Below are 15,042 nucleotides of genomic sequence, written 5' to 3'. Positions count from 1 at the left end.
TCGGGGACGTTTTGAATCTAATAGCTATAATTAATAAATCGGAAAGAAAACATTATCTTCGTTGAAATTTCTTTAATTACTCAAACTGTGGATCTTTATACGGATTTCTGTTTTCTCTAATTATTTTAAAAAGCTCAAAACAAGAAGAAAATTGATTTCACCACCAAAAAATTCCTTGAAAAGATTACGAATTTTCCAGATTTTTATTGAAATAGAAAAAACATTTTCTGTTATCGTCGCAAAATTCGAAAAACTCGCGAAACTAGCGCCCTCGTTCAGCGAGCCCTACATTTAATAAGAGTGAAGTGGGTTCTGTTCTATGCTAAAGATGATATAGGAGACGGCACACAGTGCAAACTTTCGACCAAACTCGATTCAAAATCAAAGAACTTTCGATAGAAATGCGGTAGAGCGATGGAATTTTTTTCAAATTAAAGCTGAAACTTGGCAGAATGTGGGAAAATAGGGACATTATGGTACGAACGTTTTTTAACCTTGAGAAAATTCGTTAAACTTTCACAATTTCAAGAAAATGTGGTTTCTCCGTTACCACGCGCGGAAAATTTTTTTTAACATGCTATATATCATTTCCCGTAGATTTTTTCACGCCGATTTCAAATCTGGTCTCAAAATTTGTCTACGACCTCAGGATTTTGCAAGAATCGATTTTTGTGAACAGAGCTAATGTAATCATTTTTTCGTTGAAATGATTTGATAACCCACTAGTTTGAAGGTATATTGTATTCTCATATATAAAACACAATAAACCGCCTCATCCCAAACGACTGTCAATTTTGACGCGGTTCAAATCGCGCGGACCTTATTTACATTGGCGTAAAAGAAATTTTAATCACATTAACTTATTAACGCTTTGTACTCGATGCTACTTTAACTCCTAAGGAGTTCATTGTATACCTTTATCACTCTTATTTGAGTCCTTGTTCTTTGAAACGAAAAACCTAAAAACCTTTCGCCGTTCTTGCGGCTGCCGCCTCTGAACCGCAGGAAATCTAATCCGCGCTGTTTCCGCGCGATTTTGATCTTCGTACTGAGCTTGACCTAAAACTTTGCCCCTTCCTGCATATCCGCGCGGTTACCGCCTCATCCTGAACGACTGTCAATTTTGACGCGGTTCAAATCGCGCGGTCGAAAACGCGCAGATTCCGCCGTGTATGAACGGGCCCTTACGGGTCACGACAGAGCGTGTGTTCTTCAGCGACTTGAGACATACATATAGGAAAACCCCATAAGGAGCGACGTTTGTCAGTTGATCTCACTCGACCGGTAAACTCTTCGATTTGAATCCCGAATACCCACCTTCGCCGAGCAGCGGCGTTACAAAGTGGCGGCTGCGACGGTACTCTCGTCGATGCTCCAAAAATCTTTATCGGAAAAGCGATTTTTAAGATGTTTCTGTAGAAATAAAGCTACAAGGTATCGTGGAATTTATTGATTCTGCTTCTGCGTAAATCACGGTACTGTAAACACAACCTAACAGGACGTCTTCGTATTGCCTCGAAATATATTTGGGCATCATAACAACTTTTTCAAAATGCGTATTTGCAGGTCGAATTCTAAACGCTCGATGAGTGGTGTTAGTTGGATATCGACATTCGCAGCTAGAACATTCTCTTGTGCTGTGGATTTAATACTGAAGAGGAAAAGCAGTGGAGACGTTACCGCGTCGACTGCTACAGAGACACAATAAAATTTTAAAAATCCAATTACCACCTACAGTTAACGGCAGCCTTCGCAATTTTGTAAGTATAACAATAAGCTACTAAACTTGAGTGAAATTGTTGAAAGAATTCTGCGTCGCAATTTTCATTAACACGCCAATAGCTTTCTCAATGATTGTACTGTATTTGAAAGAAGCTTAACAATATTATCGAAGACTACTTTACGTTGGAAAACAATCCCGAAAGAACACGGTTTCTTCCTGAAAGTCTCAGCAGTGGAAACTGTATGTTCAGCAAAGCCTCGAACCCCTAAGTTCTCAATTGTTAACCCTTGGTTCTTAAAAGACTGTGAAGCCTTTATTTTATCAAGGGTAAAGTGGCGCAGGCTAAGGGTGGCGCAACAAGATTAACACCTATTTAGAATTTCTCGTTTCTGAACGATTCTTTAAAATTTTATTATAGCGACGCGTCGACGACAGGGAAAACAGTGGCAGTCAACGTGTTCACCACGAGATCACCGCAGCAGCAAAGAGGGTAGTTCCGTGAGTAATCTCTTCAAGTGAAACGGAAGCAGAAACTCGAGCCTCATCGGCGTCGGTGATGACGGGACCGATATTCTTCCGCGTGTGAGGAAACACGAGCACTCCAGCCCTCCTTCTGATACTAAATTTCTGAACCTAATTCATAAGAAGCGCCGGGAGCCCTTCGGTGAACCTGGAAGCGAGATCGAATATTGTAAGAGAGCATACATATACATATATAGGCTGAATATCTTCTTCTTGGGAAGAGGTGCGACAGAAGCGGATGAAAATGGGGGACGCCTTGATTCATAGCAGGACCCCTGTAGAAGGGCCAGGCAAACCATATGTCATCAATGATTCCTCGATTAACACAAATTCCTCGAGGAACATTTTCAGATGGCTCCTGCCACGAACAGCAGAAGCTAAGAAGAAGCAGAAATTGGCGGGAGCTAAAAAAGAGAAGAAACCGGCGAAAGCTAAAAAAGAGAAGAAACCGGCGAAAGCTAAAAAAGAGAAGAAACCGGCGAAAGCTAAGAACAAGCCTGAAAAGCACGTAAGCAGCGACAGCGATTGGCTGATTACAGAAGAACAACTGACAGATAACGAAAAGGAAAATCTGTTCGAAGATGCCGCGTCCCCAGAATTGGTTCGAGAAGATCATATCATTCACGAATATAAGTTTGGTTCGCCTGTTCGCCAGCGTCATAAATATGCCTTGAGTCCAATCAGGGTAAAAGGGGACGGTGAGAAAATCCCTGTGAAGGACCTTAAACATCTAAGGACCGTGTTTGATAGCAGCGACGAAGAGGAGGAATTATTGCCCAGTAATTAAACTGTTTTTAACTTTGAACTGACAAAGACGTGATGATTAGACTGCGGACTAACTTGGGGCTAATTTTAATCAAATTTCAGGAAGAAGTGACCCAGTCAGGACCGGCCCAGGTGTGGCACATAGCCGAAAAAAGAAACCTGAAATCAATATTGATAAATCTAAGCGATCGATAGTCGATTTAAAAATTCATACAACAGCAGCTGATATGCTCTTGGATGTGTATGTCGGGGAACATCCAGAGGAAATGAGGGAGTCTATTGGTCCACCTGCGGAACAACGAAAGGTTTTTAGGTTTTTCCGTTCAAAGAACAAGGACTCAAATAAGAGTGATAAAGGTATACAATGAACTCCTTAGGAGTTAAAGTAGCATCGAGTACAAAGCGTTAATAAGTTAATGTGATTAAAATTTCTTTGAAAGTAAAAGATTCATTTTGTTAATAGGCAAGGCAACTAAAAAAGAAGACTGGCGCACCAAGAAGACCATTGTAAAAGACCCGTTTGAATTTCCTGTACACAAAGATAATGCAGTCGAGAATTTCACATATTCGGAATATAAGCGAATCAGTGCATCGTCTACAGAATTCCAAAGACACGATGATCTTTGTTCGTATGCGACTAGGTTAGAAGCGAAAGGACAAGAAATGTTATCCGAGAACGTCGCTAAAAATTCAAATGTAAAATCTTTGGTTTCTGCACAGAGAACAACGCGAAAAAGAGCGAGCGAGGTGAACAAAGACGATTCGAAAAGAGCAAATATAGCGGTGAATAAACCTACCATAAGGTCTGTGAAAGATTTAGACGGCATAAGATACGTTAAAGAAAAAGACCATTGGCGAATTATATATGTATCGAAAAAAAGTACTTGCATGTAGCAAATGACTATAGTCTAATTTATTTTTATTACTATGATTATACTCTAATTTATTTTTGTTACTATAACATTACTATTTTCAAGAAATTATTGTGTCAATAAACATTTATTTATTAGTTGAGACCTCATTATTTTTGAATTAAACGTTACGCACATAATTGATCACACATACTTTAAATCAGAATAACTTTTTTTTTTGGTTTGGTCCATTCATAATGATCAATTATGTGCGTAACTTTAGATTTTCCCTTACGCCTTACAAGAATATTTCGCGCTGTTATCAACAGTTTCGAATTCTAGTTAACAGCTGGATCAAAGATGTCGCGGGCACTGGGGGCTTTCGTTTAATGTCCTAATACGAGCAAAGTTTGGGCTGAGATTGAGGGCTCATTCGAAAGAGGAAGGTTCACCGCATGGTGCTCTGGTCATCTTAGCAGTCAAAAAGTCTTTTAGAGACAGAAAAATGCATTGAAATCTGCTGGTTTTTTTTCCTAGATTTTTACTCTACTTTGGACACTAATATTATTAGATATAAACATAATCTCGTTAACCTCATGACCAGAGCACCAAGCGGTGAACCTTCCTCTTTCGAATGAGCCCTCACCCAGCCCAAAATTTGCTCAAATAAGGACACTAAGTGAAAACTACGAAACCCATGTTTCGACCCCTTTTTCTAGTAAGATTCTAGGTATTTTCTAGTTACAAATCGAGCCTATACTACCCCCTTAATTTCTGATTCAAAATGTACCCACTCTCTGATGACCAGTCCAGTCTACGGCACGGGCACCGTGGTCTATGGCAGTGTCGCCAGTTGAGCTCCAAACGGAGCTCACACATTCCCCTCTTTTTCCCCTTCCAATATCCTATTCCAGCACCATGTGCACACTCCAACGTCCCCCACGAATTGTAAGAGCCGTAGATCACGGTGCCCGTGCCGTAGACTGGACTGGTCATCAGAGAGGGGTACCCAATTCCCCTCGATTTTCTCGACCTGGCGACACTGGTCTACGGTCTTACAATTAGAGCCTAGAGCCCGTTCAGAGTTCAAACACGACGGAAACCGCGCGGACCTTATTTACATTGGCGTAAATGGATGTGTTCACACGTGACCGCGCGGATCTTTAGACCGCCTCTGAACCGCAGGAAATCAAATCCGCGCTGTTTCCGCGCGATTTTCATCTTCATACTGAGCTTGAGCTAAAACTTTGCCCCTCTCCTCCATGTCCGCGCGGTTACCGCCTCATCCTGAACGACTGTCAATTTTGACGTGGTTCAAATCAGTTCAAATCGCGCGGATTCCGCCGTGTCTGAACTTGGAGGGTGCGCATGGTGCTGGAATCTGGAATCTGGAATAGGATAGTGAAAGGGGAAAAGGAGGAGAATGTGTGAGAGCCGTTTGGCTCTCATCTGGCGACACTGTGTAAATAGGAGCTGTTTGCTGTTTCAGGCTAAACATGATGCGTAGACAAAAGTGGCACAGCCAATCCCCGGGCGTGAGCACTAAGCACTGAGCACTGCTGAGCACTCTCATATAAGTACTCTCTGGCACGATCATGTAAATGAACGGAGAAAAACACGTCCGATGACGTTGTCGCCGGCGAATAAATAAGATAAAGAAACTTTCACGTTGCAACGTGAATGACAGTGAGTGCGGGGTTTGCACACACACGTACACAAAACACAGTTGAACACGTACGCAATGTATGGACGCTGTGACGTTGTCATGCGACCGACCCAGGGAATATAATTTGTATACATACTTCGCGAATCGTGTGATCGACTTCCTGAATCTAAATGGCGTGATTTAAGTCGATGTGTTGACCCTTGATTACATATTTAGTGCAGTGCGTTGCGGAGACGTTCGCTCGCGAAGAAACTGGTGTGTGTGTGTGTCTCTTTTTAAGGTTATGCCATGGTACTAGGTTGAGACCGTTTTAGAAAAAGAAAGAAAATTCGTGCCAATGTAAATAGCATTTGGCACCGACTGGTACTCCCTACGAGTCATGGCCGATGATGCCGTCACGCCACAAATCGCCTCCTATGATTATCATATGGTGAACGCAGAAAATGCACAGAACACTTCCAGAGAGAGACGCATAAAAAAGGGAACAATGCAGTCGGAACTACGTTCGGTCAGCAGGAGCGACTGGCTCACTGTCGGCGTGCTATGTTTCGTCAACTTGATCAATTATATGGATCGTTTCACGATCGCTGGTTTGTATCCATTCCCCATATTAGGTTAAGTGACAGACGAGAAGCTGAAAAGCTGCTACACAAGACACTGTTATATTTATACTGTTCTTATACTGTTATTCCATTCGCTTATTAATCTCTCTATATCCGTAGCTGACAAATTTTATTCATTTTACACAAGTCTATGTCAATCGTAGAAGCGATCAGCATTACCAATGACAATCGTTAGTTACTCGGTGATGAAGTTCTCATTTTACGCTGTAACAACGTAATTCCATAGCACTGATCATGAATAGACAGCAGATCTTTATACAAAATAAAAATTCTATGCCTGAATTGCAACAAACTGGAGTCAAATAGCAATTAATTTTCTTTGTTAATATATTTAATAGGTTCTAATGTTTTTACTGTTTTAAATTGCACCTACTCATTCTTGTCACAAATGTGTAAAATCCGCTGTCTCATCATCAATAACCACAGTGGTTCTTATTCGGTAATTGGTTCTCGATACTCGAATAACTACTCGTCTAGTCGCATGTCTTAAATGTATTGTCTTAAATGTAATGCATTATCTTAAATTGTATCACAATTGCAGGAATTTTACCCGACATAAAGAAGGACTTCAACATTCGCAATGACAGATCAGGATTACTGCAAACTGCTTTTATATTGAGTTACATGGTGTTTGCCCCATTGTTTGGGTACTTGGGCGATCGGTATAACAGGAAGATTATAATGGGCAGCGGTGTGTTCCTATGGTGTTTGACAACATTCATTGGCTCTTACATGAAGGTACATACTCTTACATACGTAAATAGAACACACATTTCAAAGGTAATATTGATGTTTTCATATTGCAGACGTTTGGATGGTTCCTATTATTCAGAACGCTAGTTGGTATCGGTGAAGCTAGTTACTCCACCATAGCCCCAACGATAATAAGCGACCTATTCGTTAAAGATCTGAGATCCAAAATGTTGGCAATTTTCTATTTTGCCATACCAGTCGGAAGGTACTTTAATAACTTGCTGTTCGACTCGGTAGATAAACAGCATCATTAAACGAACATTAATAGAGATGCATAACTTTCAGTGGCCTGGGATACATTGTAGGAGGTGAAACTGCAAGGGCTACAGGTGTCTGGCAATGGGGTTTACGAATTACACCTATGCTGGGCGTAATAGCAATAATTTTATTACTTACTGTGGTAAGAGACCCTATCAGAGGGGAGAGAGAAGGCGGGGTTCATTTAACGAACACCGCATGGTCCAGTGACATCAAGGAACTACTGAAAAAGTAAATACTGAACTAAGTGTGTTTTACAGAAACCGTTCCGGTAGTTCATGATTTACAATATTTCTCTAATTTCTAGTTCAAGCTTTATGTTTTCTACTGCTGGATTTACATGTGTAGCTTTTGTGACTGGCGCACTGGCTTGGTGGGCTCCAACGTTCTTGCAGCTAGGATTCGCGTTACTCCCAAACTCAAGTAACGTCGATCCAGATGAGTGAGTTTCGTTATTTTATTTATAACATTCTAAGATCATCGAATCATTTTCACTGTGAAAAATATTTTCGATATTTCAGTGTATCGTTCAAATTCGGATTAATAGGCATGGCAGCTGGTTTAATAGGAGTGCCGTTAGGCTCGTTTATAGCTCAGAGACTAAGGGTGCACTGGCCACACGCTGATCCATTAATTTGTGCCTTGGGACTGCTAGTCAGTGTACCATTGCTGTTTTTCGCTACCATAACGGCCAACACAAATTCTGTTCTATGTTACACGTTAATATTTTTTGGACAGTTATCGTTGAATTTGAATTGGTCTATTGTAGCAGATATATTACTGGTACGCGATCTATTAATTTCTAAACTATGTGTATTAAGTCACGACAAATTATTATAGATTATTGTACTCGTTTCTCACAGTACGTGGTGATACCAACGAGAAGATCTACAGCCGAGGCTTTCCAAATACTCATCGCACACGCCTTCGGTGATGCAGGGAGCCCTTATCTCATTGGTTTGGTAAATACGAATATTTTATTCAATATACAATTTTGGTACAATTAATATGTTGGCGTAAAAAAATAAATTCCTAAGATCCTGAGAAATTAATCTTAAAAAGATCATTCTTCGAGGAAGAATTTCCGTCTGAATTTCTGGAATTTCAAAGGAAAAAAGTGAAGTTCACGACTCCCAACTTTTTTATCTGTGCCTATAATGAAAATTTAAGATACGCCTTGCGTAGATGTAGTCAAGATTTGTTGGACAGTGTGAACGTGTTAAACTGTACCGTAATTCAATGAATCTCTTAGCCATAATTCCCGTATGATTAGTTGCTCGTACATTAATGAATTGCTTTCAGTTATCAGAAGGACTGAAAACGGTTCTTCTTCCAGACTTGACTCTTCCTGGCCAGGTGAAGCCATCGATGCACCAAATGGAGGACACCTTGGTCGAATTTCGTAGCTTGCAATACGCTATGTTCATGACGATGTTCGTCGAGGTAATCGGCGCTCTGTTCTTCTTCATGACAGCGTTGCACATACAGAAGGACAAGGCGGTTGTTGATCTCATGATCGCAGGTAAGTGATCTTGTGAGCAAAGGAGACCTAAGGAGACTCTGTCTTGGCATCTTATTTGCATGATCGTATGGAAGTCGCTACTAATCAGCTTGATGTTTAATACACACGTGTATACACAAGTTGATACTATAATGTCTTTCCAATAAACCGTTTTATTTCAGGCTTGGGCACATTCCAAGTACTTGAGCCTGGAAGTATTATTTCAGTAAAAATTTCTTTGAATACAATCTTATTTGCATTTAAATAGCTAAGTAAAATAACCAATTAATTGCTTCGATTAATGCCCAAGTCTAACTCCGACTGCCTCGTGTCAGGAGCTCACGTTGCAATGATAACGTAGGTATTGTGAGAATCGTAGTGCACCACCGCACCGCTTTTCCATGTATATGCACAGTAATTGCAAGATAGTCAGTCCGTTGCCTGATCAATAAGACGAAATTATGAGATTGTGTGTTCCACGGAGAACAAAGTTGCAGTAGAATTTTTAATCCATGTCGATGATATTGTCACTAATTACTGTTTTAACAATTCTAGATATTCAATGAACATGAAACATAAATCTTAAACAGTTTAATGAGACTCTTAATTACTTTTTACACAGTGCATGAACTGTTCGCAAGTTTGGACTTAAGTGAAGAGAATATTGGGTCAGAATTGAGGAGGTATCACTATTCATTTTTTCGTAGCACGTTATACGCCAGAATCTTTTTCAGAAATGGAATTGTGCAGCTGGTTGTGTAATTTATGAATTATTTGTGTAACTATAAAGAATGGTGAAATCTTGAAAAAGAGAAAGAGATGATAACAAAGTTGTCCCTTTTATAGTTTATTGGTTTAAACAATTCGCGGTGCTTAACTTGATAAACTTACCATTGGTATATTCTGAAAAAGCGACAGCTTTGTTATGGTATGTTTACCACAGATTAGTTTAATACACGACGATTATTTTTAATTGAAACAGATATTGTACATTGCCCTCAACGCGTGACTATATGTACTTTGTATTCAATTATTCATTCATGTATGAAATACTCGGAGATGTTTCAGACAGGGTTTATTACTTAAAATTTACATCTATCATGATTTATCTTTAGTGTTTTATTTGTATATCATTAGCATTTACAATTAGGAATATGGAGTAGTAATTGGTAAACCCTACTCAACAATGCTAAACCTTGTATACAGTATATTATTCGACATAGTATTTTACATGGCCTAATTTGGAGCGTAAGTAGAATGAATTTTGTATAATAAGCAAACATCTTTCTTGCAGACAAGTATCTAGAAACTAAGAATAATGGGCAGGCTGAATCAACGCATTTATAAATCGCATCACCGGGCCTTCCCTGATAGTTTGCTGTATACCCGGTACATAATTTATTTTAATGATTTCATACTTATTTTCATTTAATTCGATAATCAGTTTAATATCACCATCTTAACAACTTGTATCGATCATTGAAATTAACAAAAATATTTATCTCTACATGCAGTCACAACTGTAGAAAGATCAAATATAAATTGGACAATACTCTCCTTATTATTTATTCGTCTCACTCAACTGATTGAGTCGATTATTTCGAAATTTATAGTGATTGAATTTGTAAAATGCTTAAATTGATTATCGTGAAATCTCGTTAAATTTTCAGTTTTCATTTTCATTTTATTCTCCTTCGTTTCCCTCCATTGAAAATTATATTTCTAACTGTCCAGTTTAATCTCACTTCGATTGTGAGTTTCTTAGCGCAGTTTTAGAGCCGAGTAAGAGTGTCTCTGACGATTATATGTTGGATGCTTTTATTGCGTGCAATCTGTATATGTATAATACGCGTATTGTATACATATATACTTCACGCCGCATACAAAACTGATGAAGCTTGCCTACTAAATAGAAATTAATGTTGACACGAAATGTTGAAGGACACACGTATATGGTACAAACGAGCCTTGTTGTTTTTTGCACGGTAATTAGCTGCATGTAAGGTACTATAGGCAATAGTATCTGTTGAACACACTCTAACACTACTATCCACACTGTTTTTTATAGATTACGGTACTGCACCTGTTTTGTGACATTTCCATAGAAATGAAGATTGAAATTGTTATGTATAAGAATTACAATCGGGTTCTATACAGGGTGTCTCAGCTGAAGGAGGTCACATAAATATCTCCTTTATTTTTAATGGCACAAAAAGAATATTTATGGCATAATTTAAATGGTATCGAAGGAGGAATATCATAGAAGAATAATTTCTTTTGTCCGGTTATTTTTTCATAGTTTTTTCAAGGTCATCGTTACTTTTTAAGTCATTAACAAGATGGAATAAAAAAAAATAAATTCTCCCGATAAAAAATAACGATGACCTTGAAAAAACTATTAAAAAATAACCGGACAAAAAAAGATTGTTCTTCCATGATATTCCTCCTTCGATACCATTTAAATTATGCCATAAATATTCTTTTTGTGCCATTAAAAATAAAGGAGATATTTAGGTGGCCTCCTTCAGCTGAGACACCCTGTGTAGTACATTGCATTTGGTAATCAGATACTCTCTTGTGGAGGTCTACGAATTCAATATCTTGTATTAACGTTGTCCTCAGTGACTGTTGTATCTTTTGGGAAAGAACTAAATTTTCTGTACACTGACTCGCAGCAGTATTCGAACACAGATATGTTGTATGTACCATGAGTGCGATGTCAAAGTTTATACAATATTGTTAACACTGGGAGTAGATACAAGTATGTACTAAGATAAGTGTAAAACTTATCTATGGTTCAAATAGTTTCTTGAGTGTCCAAACGCTTGTGCGAGTCAGTATGTGTACACCGATGTATTTGTACATAATATGTATAAATTACTGCTTCGTAATCGTGACCAACTTCTGTTCCAGGTGAGTCTTCTTCAGATTCAACATATATATGCAACGAAGAAGCAGAGGTTGAGGTACAGGAGGACCAGCATAAGCCGTGAATGGGAAATATTCAAGGTACTTCGCCATGATCAACCATTTCTATGAAGGATATGCTTTAATGCGAGAATAGATACGTTGGTAATAAAGGTAGAGTGTCGCGCGACACCAGGATTAAAGAGTTCTAGATATAAAATAGGCAGGTTGGGGAAGAAAGGAATTTTAAAAATGTCATTAACGTATAACATCCTCGAGAGAGGAGATAGATCGCTTAACACTTTATCTACTGGTTGCTCAATTTTCCTTTCGAAATGAAAACTCTACAGTTATTTTTCTGCTCTTGTACATACTTCAGAGAAATGAAATCTCGGAATCCGTAACAGTCGCATAAGATCGCTTGCCAGCAAAATGGAGCGGACTGAACAGATATTATGACTAGACTGCAGCTGTTTGTGCAAAATAAACAATTTTCCGCATCACTTCCAGGAAATGGAGATTAAGTAAAAGTTTACCTCTTCTTTTAATAGTTGTAAAATAAGTTGACTTTAAGATAACAGTGTTTTTAAATTGTTCCGATGTTTTTGTTTTGTGTGTTTGCCGGAAATGCATAAAATCTGCAGTCTAAATACGGCGGCATTTTTTTACATTATCTTCTGAGAAATATAGTGTTAAGTAATCTTTTAACTTTATTTACAAATTTTTTTTATAACAACCATAGTATTTTGTATATACATATAGAAAGCAAAAAAAGATTTTTTTACTCTCGTAAATTTGTTTCATAATTAGCAACATCGTCGAGGAACCTATTAATTGGCTTCCGGTAGCTGAAGTGTTCAAATTGTACAGAAAATTAGGGGGGTGTCCGAGGGCCCTAGAATATCCGGAATTTTTTCTCGCGATAAGAACGGCTGCGAATTCCCAATTGATTATATACCTATGTTCACCCAAAACAGAAAGAACGAAATATTTCTTGTTAAAAAATAATTGCACGAGCTTTGGGTTCTCGCGCTCCTAAGAGAGAATATATGTATGAATAATAATATATTTAACTAGGTTTAAAGTTATTTAATAAGCTGTATAATAGTACTTTTACACGCTATATTTTTATAGTAGAGTTTCTCCAACGAAAATACGTTATTCTTGTGTGGTATGTGAAATAAACACTTCTTGAATATACCCTGTAACGATACCGTATCTTTATTGAACACTTTGGTACTCACAGTTCCATCGTTCAGGATAATTCGAGCGATTCAGTGCTGCGATACCGATCTTCAAAATCTTTTATCGACACTTCACTTACGAAATGTCAGATATTGCCACAGAAAATTTAACGAGATCTCCGGGTTCCACGTTGTTACAATTTTAACAAGCACATCTACAAACATAGTTCCATTTTATTTACATTCTAATTATGTAAATGTATAACGATGTTACAAGGCAAGGGGTTGATAAAATTTTTGAAAGATGGTGCTTCCAACGCGAACACGGTAATTGCGACGGTCCCGCAGAATCGGTTGCTTGAATATCAAATTGTTCTACGCCGAGATTGCGTTGGCAGTGTTAATATTTGACGAAGATAACTCGCGCCTCGGTAACTCGTGGACAATGCAAAACACGCGTAAATAGAGCAAGGTGGATCGTCGTAGATAAAACATCGTTTCCTGCACGCGCTTTTCCGAGCAACCGTCGTTTATTTGGAAATCAACGCGGATAAAAAAACGCGCGTCACTTTTTTCTTCGCACGAAAAAACGCTACAGTTCAGTGTTTAATAACGTTGAATCAACTTTGTGTGTGTGTGTCGTTGTTCAACGTTGTGACTCATAGCACGATGCTGGAAAAATTTACAACTTATACCGTGACACCACTGTTTTGAACATTTTACTGTAAGGAGCTCAACAATCTTCTTGTAAATGGTAATTTGGGTAATTTGCTCGTGATAAGGACACGTATTTTCTAAAATTCATTTTCATGATACATTTCAAGGTAGCCAAACCCCTTAAAAGCGTTCTAAATTAAGCTGTAGGCGCATGCCTCAGAACTGTTTAATATTGTTATACAGGGTGAACCACAAAACGCGATCAGTCCAGATTATTTCGTCGTTAGTGGGTGACTCGAAAACCGTTTCTTGTTTTAATCATTCCTTTATGAAAGTTTTACCAACATGATCAAAAAATTTCGAGTCAGTCCGATAACAGAATAATCTACGCTGATCACGTTCTGAGGTTCACGTTGTATAACAGTTCGAAACGGTTTCAAGTGTTGTTTAGAGGCCATGGTGGTTCCTGGAAACGCGGAGAGCGGACTCGAGCATTACTCGCGGATAATTCGCGCGAGTGCGCGGCTGTAGAAGCGCGGGAGAAGCTGATTGGCAGAGATTGCACTTTATAGCCGACGTGAATAGCTGGATCAATCAAGATCGGCAATTTTCAAATTTTCCCGGCAGTGGCTGGCCGGCTCCGTGCGGAAACAGGTTTCGCGGCGCCGAAACACGTTCGATCGTTTCGACGATTTACTGCCGCGCAACCGATCAAACGTGTCCGGCGGTAAAACCCTTTGATGTCGGAAGTTACATCGTTTCGGGGAAACGCCGAGCGAAATCGCCTTTTAGGAGGACTCGCCGGAAGTTCGACTCGGGATCCACGTTTTCCAGGTAAGACGACACTGAACCTTTTACTACCGCCGATGCGATTCCATTTTCTCTTTACTATATTGGCCGAGTGACTCCTCGGGAACAGGATACAGGAAATGAGAATTTCAATGATATTGTTTTCCCATCTGTAATATTTAAAATGTCGTCTCTAAAATGTACATTTACTCGAAGCTGATATCTTCTGGTTGATTTTTGGTTCAAATCGTGTATTTGTTGTTACCAGACTGGCTTACAGGGAACGAGGGCTAAACGAGGAAAAGTTCATTTTATCTTTTCACTATTTTAAATTGCATCGTCTCGGTTTTGCCAGAAATGCATAAAATCCGCAGTCTAGTCATCATATGTAGTACAGAATTACATCCATTTGTATTAAAGCATTGTCTACAAATTGAAGTTTCTCGAGAATGTAGTCTAAACTTGATTAAAAATTGGGATTTCTATCGAGTACACTAATTTAGTAAACCATCTATGTGTATATATATATAACTTTTATTAATAAATTGTCTGTATGAAAATTTAGCCATTTACAAGATGACAGACAATAAAAATTGTCCGTCACCAACATATGTTACAGCATTACTGGACTCGATCAAAAACAGTGAATTATTTTCGGTACTTAAAATGCGTCATTTTCACGGAAATTTCGGTTTCCAAAAAGTTCCGGGAAGTTCCTCTGGAAACAGAACAAAAGTTTGTTAATACAGGAAGAAATTGGCGCACCCCATAAACGCGTAAATGCGGCCAGTGCGCTTATTGCAGTTAATGGAAGAAGTTGAAAGCTTTGAAAGCAAGGGGGGC

General features: G+C 38.8%; 3 protein-coding genes across 6 annotated transcripts in view; all 3 read left to right on the top strand.

Moving 5' to 3' along the window:
- Positions 1 to 61: 61 nt before the first annotated feature.
- On the top strand, positions 62 to 5,020 carry LOC143217835 (uncharacterized). Of its 2 annotated transcripts, XM_076442593.1 has the most exons (4): positions 62 to 3,024; positions 3,113 to 3,367; positions 3,474 to 3,651; positions 3,731 to 3,906. In XM_076442593.1, the coding sequence occupies exons 1-4, from the start codon at positions 2,484 to 2,486 to the stop codon at positions 3,759 to 3,761; spliced, it is 1,005 nt and encodes a 334-aa protein (XP_076298708.1). In that variant the 5' UTR covers positions 62 to 2,483; the 3' UTR covers positions 3,762 to 3,906. The 2 variants fall into 2 exon arrangements, with proteins under 2 accessions (XP_076298708.1, XP_076298625.1); XM_076442510.1 differs by having other exon boundaries at positions 3,474 to 5,020.
- A 539-nt stretch (positions 5,021 to 5,559) lies between these two features.
- Spin (lysolipid transporter protein spinster) lies at positions 5,560 to 12,777 on the top strand. 2 transcript variants are annotated; one of them, XM_076442143.1, is made up of 10 exons: positions 5,560 to 6,117; positions 6,692 to 6,888; positions 6,957 to 7,108; positions 7,189 to 7,392; positions 7,469 to 7,603; positions 7,683 to 7,944; positions 8,025 to 8,123; positions 8,464 to 8,683; positions 9,957 to 10,051; positions 11,576 to 12,777. In XM_076442143.1, the coding sequence occupies exons 1-9, from the start codon at positions 5,907 to 5,909 to the stop codon at positions 10,007 to 10,009; spliced, it is 1,533 nt and encodes a 510-aa protein (XP_076298258.1). In that variant the 5' UTR covers positions 5,560 to 5,906; the 3' UTR covers positions 10,010 to 10,051; positions 11,576 to 12,777. The 2 variants fall into 2 exon arrangements, with proteins under 2 accessions (XP_076298258.1, XP_076298182.1); XM_076442067.1 differs by lacking the exon at positions 9,957 to 10,051 and having other exon boundaries at positions 5,568 to 6,117.
- A 139-nt stretch (positions 12,778 to 12,916) lies between these two features.
- Dh44-r1 (Diuretic hormone 44 receptor 1) overlaps positions 12,917 to 15,042 on the top strand; it is a 107,225-nt gene continuing 105,099 nt past the window's right edge. For both annotated transcript variants that reach the window (XM_076442304.1, XM_076442236.1), the window contains exon 1: positions 12,917 to 14,244. The gene's annotated coding sequence lies outside the window, so the exon portion shown is untranslated. The remainder of the gene's footprint in view (positions 14,245 to 15,042) is intronic.

The sequence above is a fragment of the Lasioglossum baleicum genome, chromosome 1 (assembly GCF_051020765.1).
Source record: "Lasioglossum baleicum chromosome 1, iyLasBale1, whole genome shotgun sequence".
In the NCBI taxonomy this organism is placed as follows: Eukaryota; Metazoa; Arthropoda; class Insecta; order Hymenoptera; family Halictidae; genus Lasioglossum; species Lasioglossum baleicum.
This window is presented reverse-complemented; position numbering and strand designations above follow the sequence as displayed.

Excerpts from the sequence above, each read along its gene's own strand:
- LOC143217835 (XM_076442510.1), top strand. The coding sequence starts at position 2,484 with ATGAAAATGGGGGACGCCTTGATTCATAGCAGGACCCCTGTAGAAGGG. Across the intron at positions 3,025-3,112 it reads AGAGGAGGAATTATTGCCCA|GAAGAAGTGACCCAGTCAGG; the intron begins GTAATTAAACTG and ends ATCAAATTTCAG. Across the intron at positions 3,368-3,473 it reads CTCAAATAAGAGTGATAAAG|GCAAGGCAACTAAAAAAGAA; the intron begins GTATACAATGAA and ends TTTTGTTAATAG.
- Spin (XM_076442067.1), top strand. The coding sequence starts at position 5,907 with ATGGCCGATGATGCCGTCACGCCACAAATCGCCTCCTATGATTATCAT. Across the intron at positions 7,604-7,682 it reads AGTAACGTCGATCCAGATGA|TGTATCGTTCAAATTCGGAT; the intron begins GTGAGTTTCGTT and ends TCGATATTTCAG. Across the intron at positions 7,945-8,024 it reads TTGTAGCAGATATATTACTG|TACGTGGTGATACCAACGAG; the intron begins GTACGCGATCTA and ends CGTTTCTCACAG.